We start from the raw sequence: 12,507 nt of genomic DNA on the forward strand, positions 1-12,507 counted from the left end.
TTAGGAGCTGGCTGGGATCCATACAGGGATTATTCCTTGGATTTGAAAGGCTGTAGGGCCCCTCTCTGCCGCCTCTTCCTCTGTAATTCAGACAATGGCTTGATCCAAACCTGGATCAAAGGATCCAGATCAACCCAAACAAGGATGATGTTTGCTCCTTGGGAGAGAAGCGATGCCAGGGGTGGAGAGGGGAGAATATCCTGCAAGAGGGATCTGCCAAGCTCAATTTCCAGTGGCAGCCAAGCAAATTAAAGTGATTAATTTGGGTTTACACCCCCTACAGCCAGACAGCGCCATTCCTCAGGGATGCTCCATGGAGGGGGGAGCAGCACCAAACAGGGATCAGGGGATATTTTTTCACAGTCTCTGTCAACTGAGCTCAGTCCTGAGCCAAAACTCATCCCTGTGTGGAACAAGGGCTGCAGGACACTGGGGTGAGGATCTCAGACACAAATATCCCAGCTCATCACTCATTCCTGGCATTAATCCCCTGCCTTGGTGTTCCCAAGGTACAAACAATCCCAGCCACTGAGTAGGAGCAACACCTCAAAATCCAGCTTAGAAAATCCTCATGGAGAGGTGGCTAAATTTAGTTCCAGCTGAACTTGCTCGGGGGTGCAAGCAAGACTCTGCCACAAATCCACACAAGGCTGGCACAGGGACACAGGACAGCAGGAAGAGGCTCCTTTGAGGAACGCACTCAAAGGAGAGCACAGAGCCCAGGCTGAAGGATGAAACTGCAGGAAAAGTGAATCCTGAGTGAGCTGTAGGGCTGAGGTGTCGAGGCCATGAAGGTGCAGCCTCGGGAGGCACCACCCTCCTCAAAGCTCTCCCAGGATCCCCCCTCTGGAGAGCGGAGAAGAGGAATGGGCAGAGGATGCTGTGCCCATCCCCACGTGCTCCTCATCCCATCAGGAGCCTTGGTTTATCCTTCACAGCATCCAAACTGCAGCCTCCTACTCACAGAGGGACAGCAGGTGACAGAACATGACCTGGATTTTGCCCCAGTGCCAGAGCTGCATCAAATCCCAAAGTCCCGAAGGCTGTTCTGCCTCAGCATCATCCCAGCACAGACGGGGTTGGAGAGCAGCAGCCAGGCTGACAGGGTATCAGTGACCAGAGAGAAAAGCAAGTTCCATCCATGTGCAGTCCCAGATCCCAGGGAACCCCAGTGTTACCTGCAACCACGTGGCAGGAGGGACAGAGGTGGTTTCTCCTCCTCTCCGTGGCTGGAAAAAGTTGTGGCAGGTCCTAATCCAGCACTGGCCGATGGAACTGTAAATTCCAGCCAAGACAAGGAGGCACAGCCAAGGTGGCCAAAAGAAATGGAAAAATACCCCCGAGGCTCCTGCAAATTCCCGTGGAGGAAGAGGCAAAGTGCCATCGAGATCCTGCTGGGGAGCAGGAGGTGAGACTTGGTGCCATCAGCTTTGTGTTCCCTCCCGTGCCCAGCAGCCGCTTCGCCAAGGGCACATTTAGCACCTTTCACACATTTGTCACGGCAAATATCCCGATTTCACAGCTTGTTGCTGGCTTATGGGAACGTCGTTAACAGCCCCGGGATTATTCATGCAGCGGAAAACGATCACCCGAGGTCGACCACGTCCTGCCAAGGTGGTGGTGTCACACACCCGCAGGGATCTGTGCTTCCTCAGTGGAGCAAACAGTCAAAATCCGATGGAAGGAACAAAGAGATGAGGTTAATTAGCTTGAAAGGGTAAATGATCACAGCAAGGCCTGCCAGACTTCATAGAATCACTGAATGGTTTGGCTGGAAGGGACCTTAAAGCTCACTTTGTCTCATCCCCCCCTGCCATGGGCAGGGACACCTTCCACTGTCCCAGGCTGCTCCAAGCCCCAATGTCCAGCCTGGCCTTGGGCACTGCCAGGGATCCAGGGGCAGCCACAGCTGCTCTGGGCACCCTGTGCCAGGGCCTGCCCACTCTCCCAGAGAACAATTTCTGCCTGGGGTCACCACAGGGTGACAACCTCTGGGGCAGCCCCAGCACAGCTGAGCATTCCCAGTCTCCAGCACAACACCGATGGATGCCGAGGGAATGCACTCACTCCTGCAATGCCACCTGCACCAGCATCCCGGAGGATCAGCCCCACAAATCCAACCTCTGGGCAGGAAGAATCCAGCAGGGAAGTGCCTGCTGTCGTGGGACCAACACCTCCTGCTCCTCAAGCACAGGACAAGGACCACTTCATGGCCCACGAGCGACACGAGAGGAGGCAACTGCCAGATGCGCTCAATCATCTCCCCTTCTTGGGTGAATGGCAGAGCAGGAGCCGTCACTCCACTCGGCGGGGACAGAGCTCTGCCGTTCGAGTGCCTGGGAGATAAGTGCTCCCTTCCTTCCTGGAGTCATCAAAAGCCTGGGACACAGCTGGCTGCTGCTTGCTGCAAAACAGCCCCCGGAGGGAAGGGCGACTGCGGAGCTTCTGTTTGGCTCTGAACACAGCGAGGCACAGCACGAAACCAGAGAATCACAGCACCACGGGCTGGGTGGGAAGGGACCTCGGAGCTCATCCCGTTCCACCCCCTCCAAGGGCAGGGACACCTTCTATTAGGTTGCTCCGAGCCCTGTCCAGCCTTGAGCACTTCCAGGGATGGGGCTGAAGCTGTCTGGGTTCGGAGCGGTGAGATAGAGAGTCACAATCTGCCACTGCACCCAGAGAGGGTTAATTTGTCCCTCCTCCCCCCAGAAACACTCTGAGCGGCAAGCAAAGGGGAAACACAAGGACAGAGCCAACCTGAATCCCAAATCATCCCACACACAGTCAGATGGCAACGAGACACGGTCTGGAGTGTGGTCATCTGCTCGACAGCGATGGCACCCACAGCCGTGCTGGGGCCCGAGGCCAGGCTGCTGCTCAGCACCACATCAACACAGCCTGCTTAAATAACAGCAAATCTGTCCCAAATCCTTGCAGTGACCCTCAGCCAGCAGCCCGGCTGTCTGAAGCAGGATGCAGGAACACCAGGAACTGCTCCTCCCTGAGGCAGGGCTGGTGGGGAGAGCTGGGCTGAGCCTCAGCACGTCGTGACACCCTGAGAAACCAAAGTGACATTGCATAAACCCTGTGAGTTCAACACAAAATCATCCCACTCCCTCTGCATCCAGGGAAAACAGGTGCTACAAAAATGCACAGACATGGAAAAGATTCCAAGTGCTCCAAGGGGAAGTGGGAAGACACTGGAGCAGGCTCCAGCCCACCCCTGGGTGCCACTGTCAGCAGCTCAGCCAGACCCCCAGTGCTTGAACAAGGTGCTCCCAAAATCCCTGACGGTGCCATTCTGTGTGGCACCTTGTGGGCCTGCTTCTCTCTGGGGACCATGGATTCCCTGGGAGCCAGAGATGTCCATGATGGAGATGCCCAAGACAGAGAAGTCCAAGATGGAGAAGTCCAGGATGGGTATGTCCAAGACAGAGACATCCACACTGTGCTGGGGTCAGATCTTGCCTCCTGGTTGTATCTCTGGGAATTTTTCCACCCTGTTATTTTGGGCCATCTGCTTAAAAGCATGGACACACCAGTGTTCCAACCAGATCCACCCTGCCCAGGGGTTCCTCAGAGCCGAGCTCATCCCACAGCTCATCCCAAAGCTGCAGGGCCGGCACAGCATCCAGACCCCGCCTGCGGCGCCGCCGTCAGCGCCGTGGAATCCACCCCATGCAATGAAGAGGGGATTAGTGGGAAACAGTGGCAAATCCGCCGGGCTGGCTGTGCTAAGAGGCTCTAATCCCAACCCCACGCAGCCTCCATGGACGAGGAATCAGGGTCTGATCCGGAATCAGCGGCACTCGGCAGGAGAGGAGGACGTGTTCAGTGTGGTTCTGGGAACAGGAATGAGCCAGCGCTGCCCACGGGTTACAGACCAAGGCAATGCCAGCCCAGAGCTGCACCATGGGAAGGATTTGGGTCTGGTTTCTGGTGGAAAAACAACTAAGGGATTTGCTGGATACCCCGGGGTGCTGGCAGTACTGACCCTTCCATCCCAAACCTCACTGAGCACTGGCCATGCCAGAGGGTGCCAAGGACATGCTGGGACCACTCTGGGAGCTGAGACTGTGCTGGGAGCTCCTGCTGCAGAGTGGCCACCCCAGAACTGTGTCCCTCCAGGGCTTCCCTGCTCTGCTCCAGCCATGAAAATGTCTCAGGCTTGTTCCGGTGCTCTCACCTGCCTGCACAGCAGCGGGGCCTCTTCACTGCTGCCTGTGCCAAAAATCCCCTCCTTGGGAAGCTCCCAGCACTGGCTCTTTCCCTGCAGGGAGGTACCTTTCAGGTGGATGCTGCACATCATTGTCCTTCACTTGCCCAAGCCCCCAGACCCACCCCAGCAGTGGGGGACCCTCCCAGGTGGACACCATCACAAGAGCAGCCGGTCTCCACTTCCAGGCCCCTGGAGCCCTGACCCTGGTGCTGGTGTGCCCGGAGAGCTCTGTCCCGCCGATGGCTCCCAGGATGACAGATTTCCTGAGGCTCTCGCTGGCCGCTTTCCTCATGCCCTGATGGAGCAGATTCCAGGCTGGAGGAGCATCTGTCCGAGCGCTCGGCGGCAGGAGCAGCTGGCACTGCCCGCGGGCAGCTCCGAACCCCGGGACATGCAGGAAGCTGCCTCGGATCATCCCTCGGATTCAGCCTCGTGCAAGCCTCCCCACGGTACGAGGGGCTGCAGGAGCAGCAGCAGCCCCCGACAATCCCCTCATCTCCCAGTGCCACAACTTCTTCCTAGGTAAATCCACGGGAGAGCAGAGCTGCCATTCCAGTGCTTTTTTCCTTCGACAGAAGCCGCAGGAAGGAGCCCCAGTGAAGCATCTCGGGGCAGCAGCCCAGGGAAGAGGCAAACACAACCCTTGTGAGCCCAAAGGGATTCACCCAGCAATGCTTTGATATTTGCCCTCCCCACGGCCCCATCCTGCCCGAGCCTCCAGGCAGGGAGGAAGATCCCAGGAGGATCCCTGGGCACAGGTTAATGGCAGGGGTGATGCCTGCCTGGGCTGGCTCCCGGCTCAGCAGAGCTGCTGTTCAACCCCAGGCACTGCTGACGGTGCAGGGCCGTGCTGAGCCCACCAACACAGCCCTGCTGACCCAGCAGCATGGCACAAACACTCCCAACTCTCCCCAGCGGAGAAGTAATCATCCCTCTCAGCCAAAAAAATCCAGGAGGGAAGAGCTGCTAGAAGCACCCTCGGGTGCTGGGGACAGATTCATCCTCCCTCTTCTTGCTCGAGGTGCTGAGGGGAGCCCCAGGACAGCCTGAAGCTTCCTGGTGGAGGGTGGACACGAGGAGGAGGAGACAGAAGAGGAGAAGGAAAAGTGAAGACCCCCAAGGCAGGGTGAGCAGGGGCACCCACTGAAAGCCCTGGCCAGCATGGAGGGCCCACGGCCACCCACGAGGGCTGAGCACCCACACACCTGATAAAACTCGGTTGGAAGCACTCAGGGAATGATGATGAGGATGGAGTGGGAGGAAGGCACTGCCTGTCTGAACAGATCTGATCAGAGATACCCTCACACCTCTATGTTTTAAAAACATCACAGGATGCTCCAAGAGCAGGGGCCGGGCTCCTCATCTCATCTTTACATCACTTCCACATCTCCCCATTTCCGCTCCCCCAGCCCCACTCAGGCAGGGACAGACCCCAGGGTGCCACTGTCAGCCTCCCACCCTTCCCCCAGTAAGAGCAAAGCACCCACCAGTTATTTCCTCGTCAGCGCGGCGCATCCACAGCAGGAACACGCAGGGCACCCAGAGCCCTCGCTGCAGCCCTCTCATCCAAGGGGGATTAGGGCTGGGCTAGGGATTTAATCCCACTGCCGGGGCTTTTCTGGGTCGGTGACATGGTTTGCAAGGCGCTGATTAGTGCGCGTCGTTAGCGCAGCACGGATAATTAACACAGCCTGTGCCACATGCCAGCAAGAGCTCCTGCGCCATCACCCTCCCACGGGCACGGGGGCAAGCCCTGGCTCCCTGTGGGGTTTGGCTGGGGTTTTGGGCAGCAGAGCAGCTGCCTGGGGTCACGGAGGGAATCCCTGCCCTAAGGAAGCAAATCCGGGGGTTAAAGACGGAGTTTCCTCGTTGCAGTGCTGGAATTAACCCCTGGATGCACAGGGAGAGCTCCTCCAGCCCACTGGCTGTACTGGGGTGAACTGGGAGCAGCCCAGCAGGCTGCTGGTCCCTCCCTGCTGCCCAGATGGAAGATGCCAGGTCCCTCATCCTGCCTGTGCCATGATGGGTTTGGGGACCCCGAGGGACAGACCATATGTCCGTCCATACTGGGAACCAGTTCAGCGCAGGGACGTGCCCAAGGTACGGACCAACAGCATCACCCCGGCCCCACGGTCACCCCAGGGAGGTGATGGCAGGGGCTCTGTTGCCTCCCAGCTTTAAGCAGCGTTCCAAGCAGACACACACACACAGGGTGTATCCATCATCCATCACTAGATAAACCCAGAACTCACACACCGGGCTGGACGCTGCGCTGGGCAACCTGAGGCTGCTCAGCACCATCTGAGTTAATATGGAAACAGTTTTGGGACTATGGATCAACCACAGCAGCATTCCCAGAGGGCAGAGGGGCGCTCAGTGCTCCAGGGGGAAGCTGGAGGCAGAGGAGCAGCCCTGGGGAAGCACATCTTGTGTCCAGACAGCTCATTCCAGCACAGGCACCCAGAGGCTCCAATTAAACCAACTCCACCAGGCAGATGCCACTCAGAGTCGCCAGGAGCCCAGTGTGGCTGCAGGGAGAGGCCAGTGGTTCCTTGAGCCACTGGCACGTAGCACAGGGCCACCCCAAAACTGCTGCTGAGCCAGAGCACAGCCCTGGAGGGATCCACAGGGAGAAATCCTGCTGGGACTGGGGGACGCAGCCTCTGGGATGCTGCTGGGTGTCCTGGAGAGGCTTAAACCGACAGCCCGTGGGCCTTTCCTGCAGGAGAGGCAGCACATGCTGTTGTCCACCTCACTCTGGCTCCAGCTCTGTGTTTCACACCCTTGGAAGGTCTGAAGGATGGAGGGTGCTCTGTGCTGTCTCAGGTGCTGCTGCTCCAGGAGGGTTCATTCCCATGGGAAAGGAAAAGCTGGGTGGGAAATCAGCCTGCCTCAAAGCAAGTGCTGGCATCTCTGCAGGACAGGCTGGAGTGGCCACCAGTGCCTCTCAGGGGCAGCTGAGTCCTTTGTTTCTGGGACTGCCTGCTCCAGATGGTCCCTTCTCATCAAATCCTGATGGAGCAGCATCTCCCACCCAGCACCGCACCCCTGCCCCTCTCACCCTTCCTTGTCTGGGCTGCCCTGGCCTGGCAGAGCCTTCCTGCACCCCTGCTCCTCCAAAACCTCAAGGAAAAACACAAACTAACCCAGGAATGACACAGGCAAGCCCAAGCCCTGCTGCTCCCCACGCTCCCGTTCCTCGAGGAAGCACAAAGCTCCACCGTAGCATCCCCATTCCCATTAAAAACCTATTTCCATCACCACCCACAGCCCTGTGAGCTCTTCCCGACGCCCAAACCGGCTTCCTCAGCGCATCCACGCGTCCCTCCTGCCTGCTGTCTCCTGCTGAACGATGAGACGGAGCTTTCCCCACTCCTTGGATGAGTCTACACAACTCAGCCACTGCTCCGGATCCTCTGGGCCTCTCATTATCCCGGTGATTTGTTGCTTCTTATTTTTACACACCTCCCACTCCTCCCCCGTGGCAGATTGGCTTTCTGTGTCTGCTGCCCAGCCCTGCTGACACGGGGCTCCTCCATCCTGGCGAGCCTGGACTCTGTCTGGTGACATTCCAACAGGGAGCAGAGCCAACAGGAAGCTCACAGAGCTCTGGGCTTCAATTTAAGCCCTGCACCAGCCAGTCCCTGCACGTCTGAAATCCTCACCTGGAACACAAGAGCCCAGCACGTCCCGCTCTGCCTCTGCCTACGCCTTTCCCCATCACTCCCAGCACCACCTGCCCAGGTGATGCTCCCAGCCTCTGGAGGGAAGCACCCTGTGCCGGCCGTGGCAGCACCCAGAGCACAGAGGGAAGGTCACCTTCGCAGCAAAGCTCTTGCATTTCCATCTCTATTTATTTATTTCCTGTGCTTGCTGCGCTCCCCGCGGCTCCGGGGCCATTTACATAATCGGATCAGAGGCCGCTGCACAGGAACTGCACGTGCCAGCCCCACAGCTCCCAGCCCTTCTTCCCAGGAGCACCTTTCCCTTCCCTGGAGCACCCACTCCTTCACTGGAGCACCCATTCCTTCACTGGAGCATCCATCCCTTCCCCACAGCTCCCAGTCCTTCTTTCCAGGAGCACCCATTCCTTCCCAGGAGCACCCTTCCCTTCCCTGGAGCACCCTTCCCTTTTTCCCAGGAGCACCCATTCCTTCCCTGGAGCACCCTTCCCTTCCCTGGAGCACCCATTCCTTCCCAGGAGCATCCATCTCTTCCCCACAGCTCCCAGCCCTCCTTCCCTGGAGCACCCATCCCTTCCCTGGAGCACCCAACCCCCTCTGCTCACAGCCACAGCACCAAACCTCACGGATCCATATCCACTTCCATGAGGTGGATCCGTGAGGTTTGGTGCTGCAGCCAGGGCAGAGCCTGGACACGGAGCATCCATGTGCCAGCACCAGCCCAGCGCTGCCAGCTGGGATCTCTCTGGGAAAAGCCTGCCCAGCAAGGAGAGTTGACTTTCTCCTGCAAGGAAACTGGCCTGGCAAAAGCAGCTTGTGCTCCCACAGGAGATGTGCTCAGGGATGGAGGTGGGCATGAGCAAGGTGTATTTTCACCAGGAAGCTCCACGTGCTTCCCTGGAGTGATGTTTAGTGTTCAACACAAGATTTTGGGATCTTTGCACTGCACAGAGCTCCCCCCACCCCCCAAAAGAGGCTGCTGGCAGCTCCAGAAGGCATCACCCCATCTAAAAGGAGAAATCAAGACACAGAAAGGGATCTATGGTGGAAAAGGTGACGGTGTGGCTGGGAGCCACCAGTCCCCATGACATGGGGTCGGGCTGGTCCCCTCCTTCCTGGTCTCCCCCTCACTGCTTGTCCTTCTCCTGCCTTTCTAACCCCAGCCCCTCAAAGTGTCCCCCTGCCCACAGCTCTGTCACCTCCTCCCGAAACAACGGGCTCAGCGGTGAGCTGGGAGAGCCACAACCTTCTCCCGGGAGCTGCCACACTGCTGCCATCCTGCTCCTTCCAGTCCTGCTCCTTCCAGGGCTCAGCTTTTCTCTCATCCTGCTCCTTCCAGGGCACAGCCTTTCCCTTGGGCATCTCCCATCCTGCTCCTTCCAGTCCTGCTCCTTCCAGGGCACAGCTTTTCCCTCGGGCATCTCTCATCCTGCTCCTTCCAGGGCACAGCTTTTCCCTTGGGCATCTCCCATCCTGCTCCTTTCAGGGCACAGCCTTTCCCTTGGGCATCTCTCATCCTGCTCCTTCCAGGGCACAGCCTTTCCCTTGGGCATCTCCCATCCTGCTCCTTCCAGTCCTGCTCCTTCCAGGGCACAGCTTTTCCCTCGGGCATCTCTCATCCTGCTCCTTTCAGGGCACAGCTTTTCCCTTGGGCATCTCCCATCCTGCTCCTTCCAGGGCACAGCCTTTCCCTCAGGCATCTCCTCAGGATGCCCATCCAGAGCCGAAGTACCAAAGGATGCTGTTAGAAACAGATCCACAGCACCCATGTGAGAACATGCCCTGCCACCCCCCTGGCCCCTCTTACCTGCTTGGAATTTTGGACAAGCCATGTTCCTGCTGTTTTATCCCGGCACAACAGTTTTTGTGGAATTTCCCCACCCTCCAGACAGCCTTGCTCAAGCTTTTATCATGTCCAACAACCACAACCTCCTCCTCCTCCTCCTGGTCTGGGCTGGACACAGCAAATAGTGCTCTGCTCATCCCTTCCCAAAGGCTGCTGGAGAATCCTCTCCCCGGCAATTCCCTGCCCACATCCCACTGCTGGTTCTGCCTCCTGACAGCAAACCTGGGCAGCACCAAGGGTCGGGTGGCACCTCCCACCACGCTGCCAACCCCATTCCCAAAACTTGAGACAAACTTTCCATGGGGAGAGCACTGCACAAGCATCCCCAAACTGCTCTGAAACACAAAAGAGAGACTCAGGAAGCCCTTTCCCCCCTGTGGCTACAGAATCCAAGGAGTGGGAATGGGGAGGATGCTGCGACCGTGGGGATCCGAGTGCCCTCCAGCTCCTGCTGGGAATTATTGTTATTTTTTAAAGCCCACATCAAACACCACCCAACCTCCTTCTGGCTCAGGGCTGGGACAGCACTGCTCCATTCACAATTCCCTGAGCTCTGCCTTCATACATTATTCCAGCCCCGTGAAGCTTTGGGATTGGTTTTTTTTCTAATTTCATTTAAATATTTTACACAGTTTTGCTCTCTCTCAGAGCTCCCTGGGGTAAAGCAGGCTCCCCAGGAAGAGCTGCCTCGCTGTGATAGAGGCAGAGCCACACTCCAAACACGAGCTGTCTCCAAAAAAACAACCAGAAAGCAGCATGAGACTGCACAAGGCAGGAGCAGCGGCGGTGCTGGCACCACTTCCCAACCTCCGACAACCTGGCTGGGAGAGCAGAGCGGGCACAAGACCCTGAGGGGGTTAAATCCCACAGCCGTGTGGAACACCAGCAGCTTCATGGAAGAACTGAGGATGTGAGGGATGTGGGATGTGGGTCTCAACCTGCAGCGGGCATTGGGCTCTAAAGTGCTGTGCCAGTCAGAATTCCCCCCAAGGAGCAGCAGAAAGCCCCTCAGCATTCCCAACATCCACATTTCCCAGCTTTACAGAAACAACCCATTACATGGAGCAGGCTGTAAGGATGCAGCAGACCTGTGTCCTGGTGGGGTCCATATCCATACCCTCTTCCCGGCTGCATCTTCCCAACTTCCCATCCCCTCGCCGCGGTGCCGAGCCCCGTGGTAACACGAGCCAAGGAACGGGGAAGCAAACAGGGAGGGTGAGGATGGAGGAGGAAGAGGAGGAGGAGGAGGAGGGGGAGGAGAAGCAGCACTCACGTTGATCATAGCATTGGAGGTGATGCGGAAGAGCGTGGCGCGCTCGTTCACCGCCTTGATCTTCTCGCCGCTGTCGGCCGGCAGGCGCAGGTTCTCCAGCTCGCTGAGCGAGCGCTGCAGGGCCGCGCCGTGCTTGGCGATCAGCTCATTGCAGGTGCTCAGGTCCTCCAGCTTACTCGACAGGGTCTTCAGGGGGCCGTGCAGCTCGCTCTTGTCTGACTGCGAGGCGGGCTCCTCGTCACCCGAGTCATCTGCGAAGGGAGGGATGGAGAGAAGAGCGTTTCCATGGTTACCCCCGGCCCAGCAGCGCCACGGGCAGGGACCAGGGACCTCCCGCCTCCTCCCAGCGCCGGGCTGGGGGTCGCGGCCACCCACCTCCCCCCCACCCCCGAGCACAGCGCGGTGGGGGTGGCACCCAGAGCCCTGAGCGGCTGCTCCGGTGGCTGTGACTGAGATCTGGTTCAGGGCTGGGTGGAGGGGTGGCACAGGGGGTGCCACACACCAAACCTGCCCTTCCCAGGCTCACCAGGGTCGATCTTCTCTGCACTGGGGGTTCTGCCAGCTCTGCTCGGGACAGGGTAAACTGTGTCACCCGAGGGAGAGGTCACAGAGACATTGAGGAAAGTAACACTGCTACCCAAAACCAGCACCATGTCTTCAGAGGGCAGAAAACTCCACGATCAGCACCTCAGCTACAGCAAAAATTGCTGCAGCTCCAGAACACTTAAAACCAGGAAATGAACCCAAATCCACGCAGCAAGGGTAACACAGCATTTCTGATCACCCCACTGCTCCCCCAGGAAGGAGGTGATCGGTCCCAAGAGATGGCAGCACCCAAAGCAAATACAAAGAGAGAGAAGCAGGTGCTGGGCAGGGGCTGTGCCCCATCATTATGCTCAAAAGTTCAGCCAAGGGTTTTGCAGGTGCTCCCAAAACCCTCTGAGGCAGCGGAGCAGGGAGCTGCTCCTTTATCTCCCCTCCATCAATCACCTGTTTCTGGATTTCAGAGAGATGGGCACCAGCAAAACCTGCCTGCAGCTTCTCTGCCAGGTCTGGGGGAGTCGGGGGAGTGAGAACATTCTCCCCACAATCCAGGCACGGAGCTCAGGAATGGCTCTGGTGTAACGGGGGAGCAGCACATTCCCTCTCAGGGCTGTGAGGAAAGAAGGAAACCCGTGATTCCCTGGCAGGTGGGTGTTTGGCTGCTATTCCTGGCTCATTGATAGGAGCTCTGGAAATGCTGTGGGTACTGAGAGAGGTTTTCAGGCACTGCTCAGATTGAATCCACAGTAAGGAAACCAGAGGAAAAGCAACCCTTTGATTACCAGGATCCAAAGGCAAGGATCTGGATAAATGTGACAGGATCATCAACCCAGAGTGGGAGCAGGAGCAGAGCACAGCTCGGTGTCACACCAGGACTCGTGGTGAACCCACCCAGAACGGATGTGATGGGACAGGGGGCACAGCTCAGGGACAGGGCTGATCC

General features: G+C 58.0%; 1 protein-coding gene across 5 annotated transcripts in view; it reads right to left on the reverse strand.

The window, feature by feature from the left end:
• Window positions 1-12,507, reverse strand: part of OSBP2 (oxysterol binding protein 2) — a 98,271-nt gene that overhangs the window by 18,790 nt on the left and 66,974 nt on the right. For all 5 annotated transcript variants that reach the window (XM_069030623.1, XM_069030622.1, XM_069030621.1 and 2 more), the window contains one exon: window positions 11,022-11,272. In XM_069030623.1, the coding sequence (XP_068886724.1) occupies window positions 11,022-11,272 (251 nt within the window). The remainder of the gene's footprint in view (window positions 1-11,021; window positions 11,273-12,507) is intronic.

The sequence above is a fragment of the Aphelocoma coerulescens genome, chromosome 15 (assembly GCF_041296385.1).
Source record: "Aphelocoma coerulescens isolate FSJ_1873_10779 chromosome 15, UR_Acoe_1.0, whole genome shotgun sequence".
Taxonomy (NCBI): domain Eukaryota; kingdom Metazoa; phylum Chordata; class Aves; order Passeriformes; family Corvidae; genus Aphelocoma; species Aphelocoma coerulescens.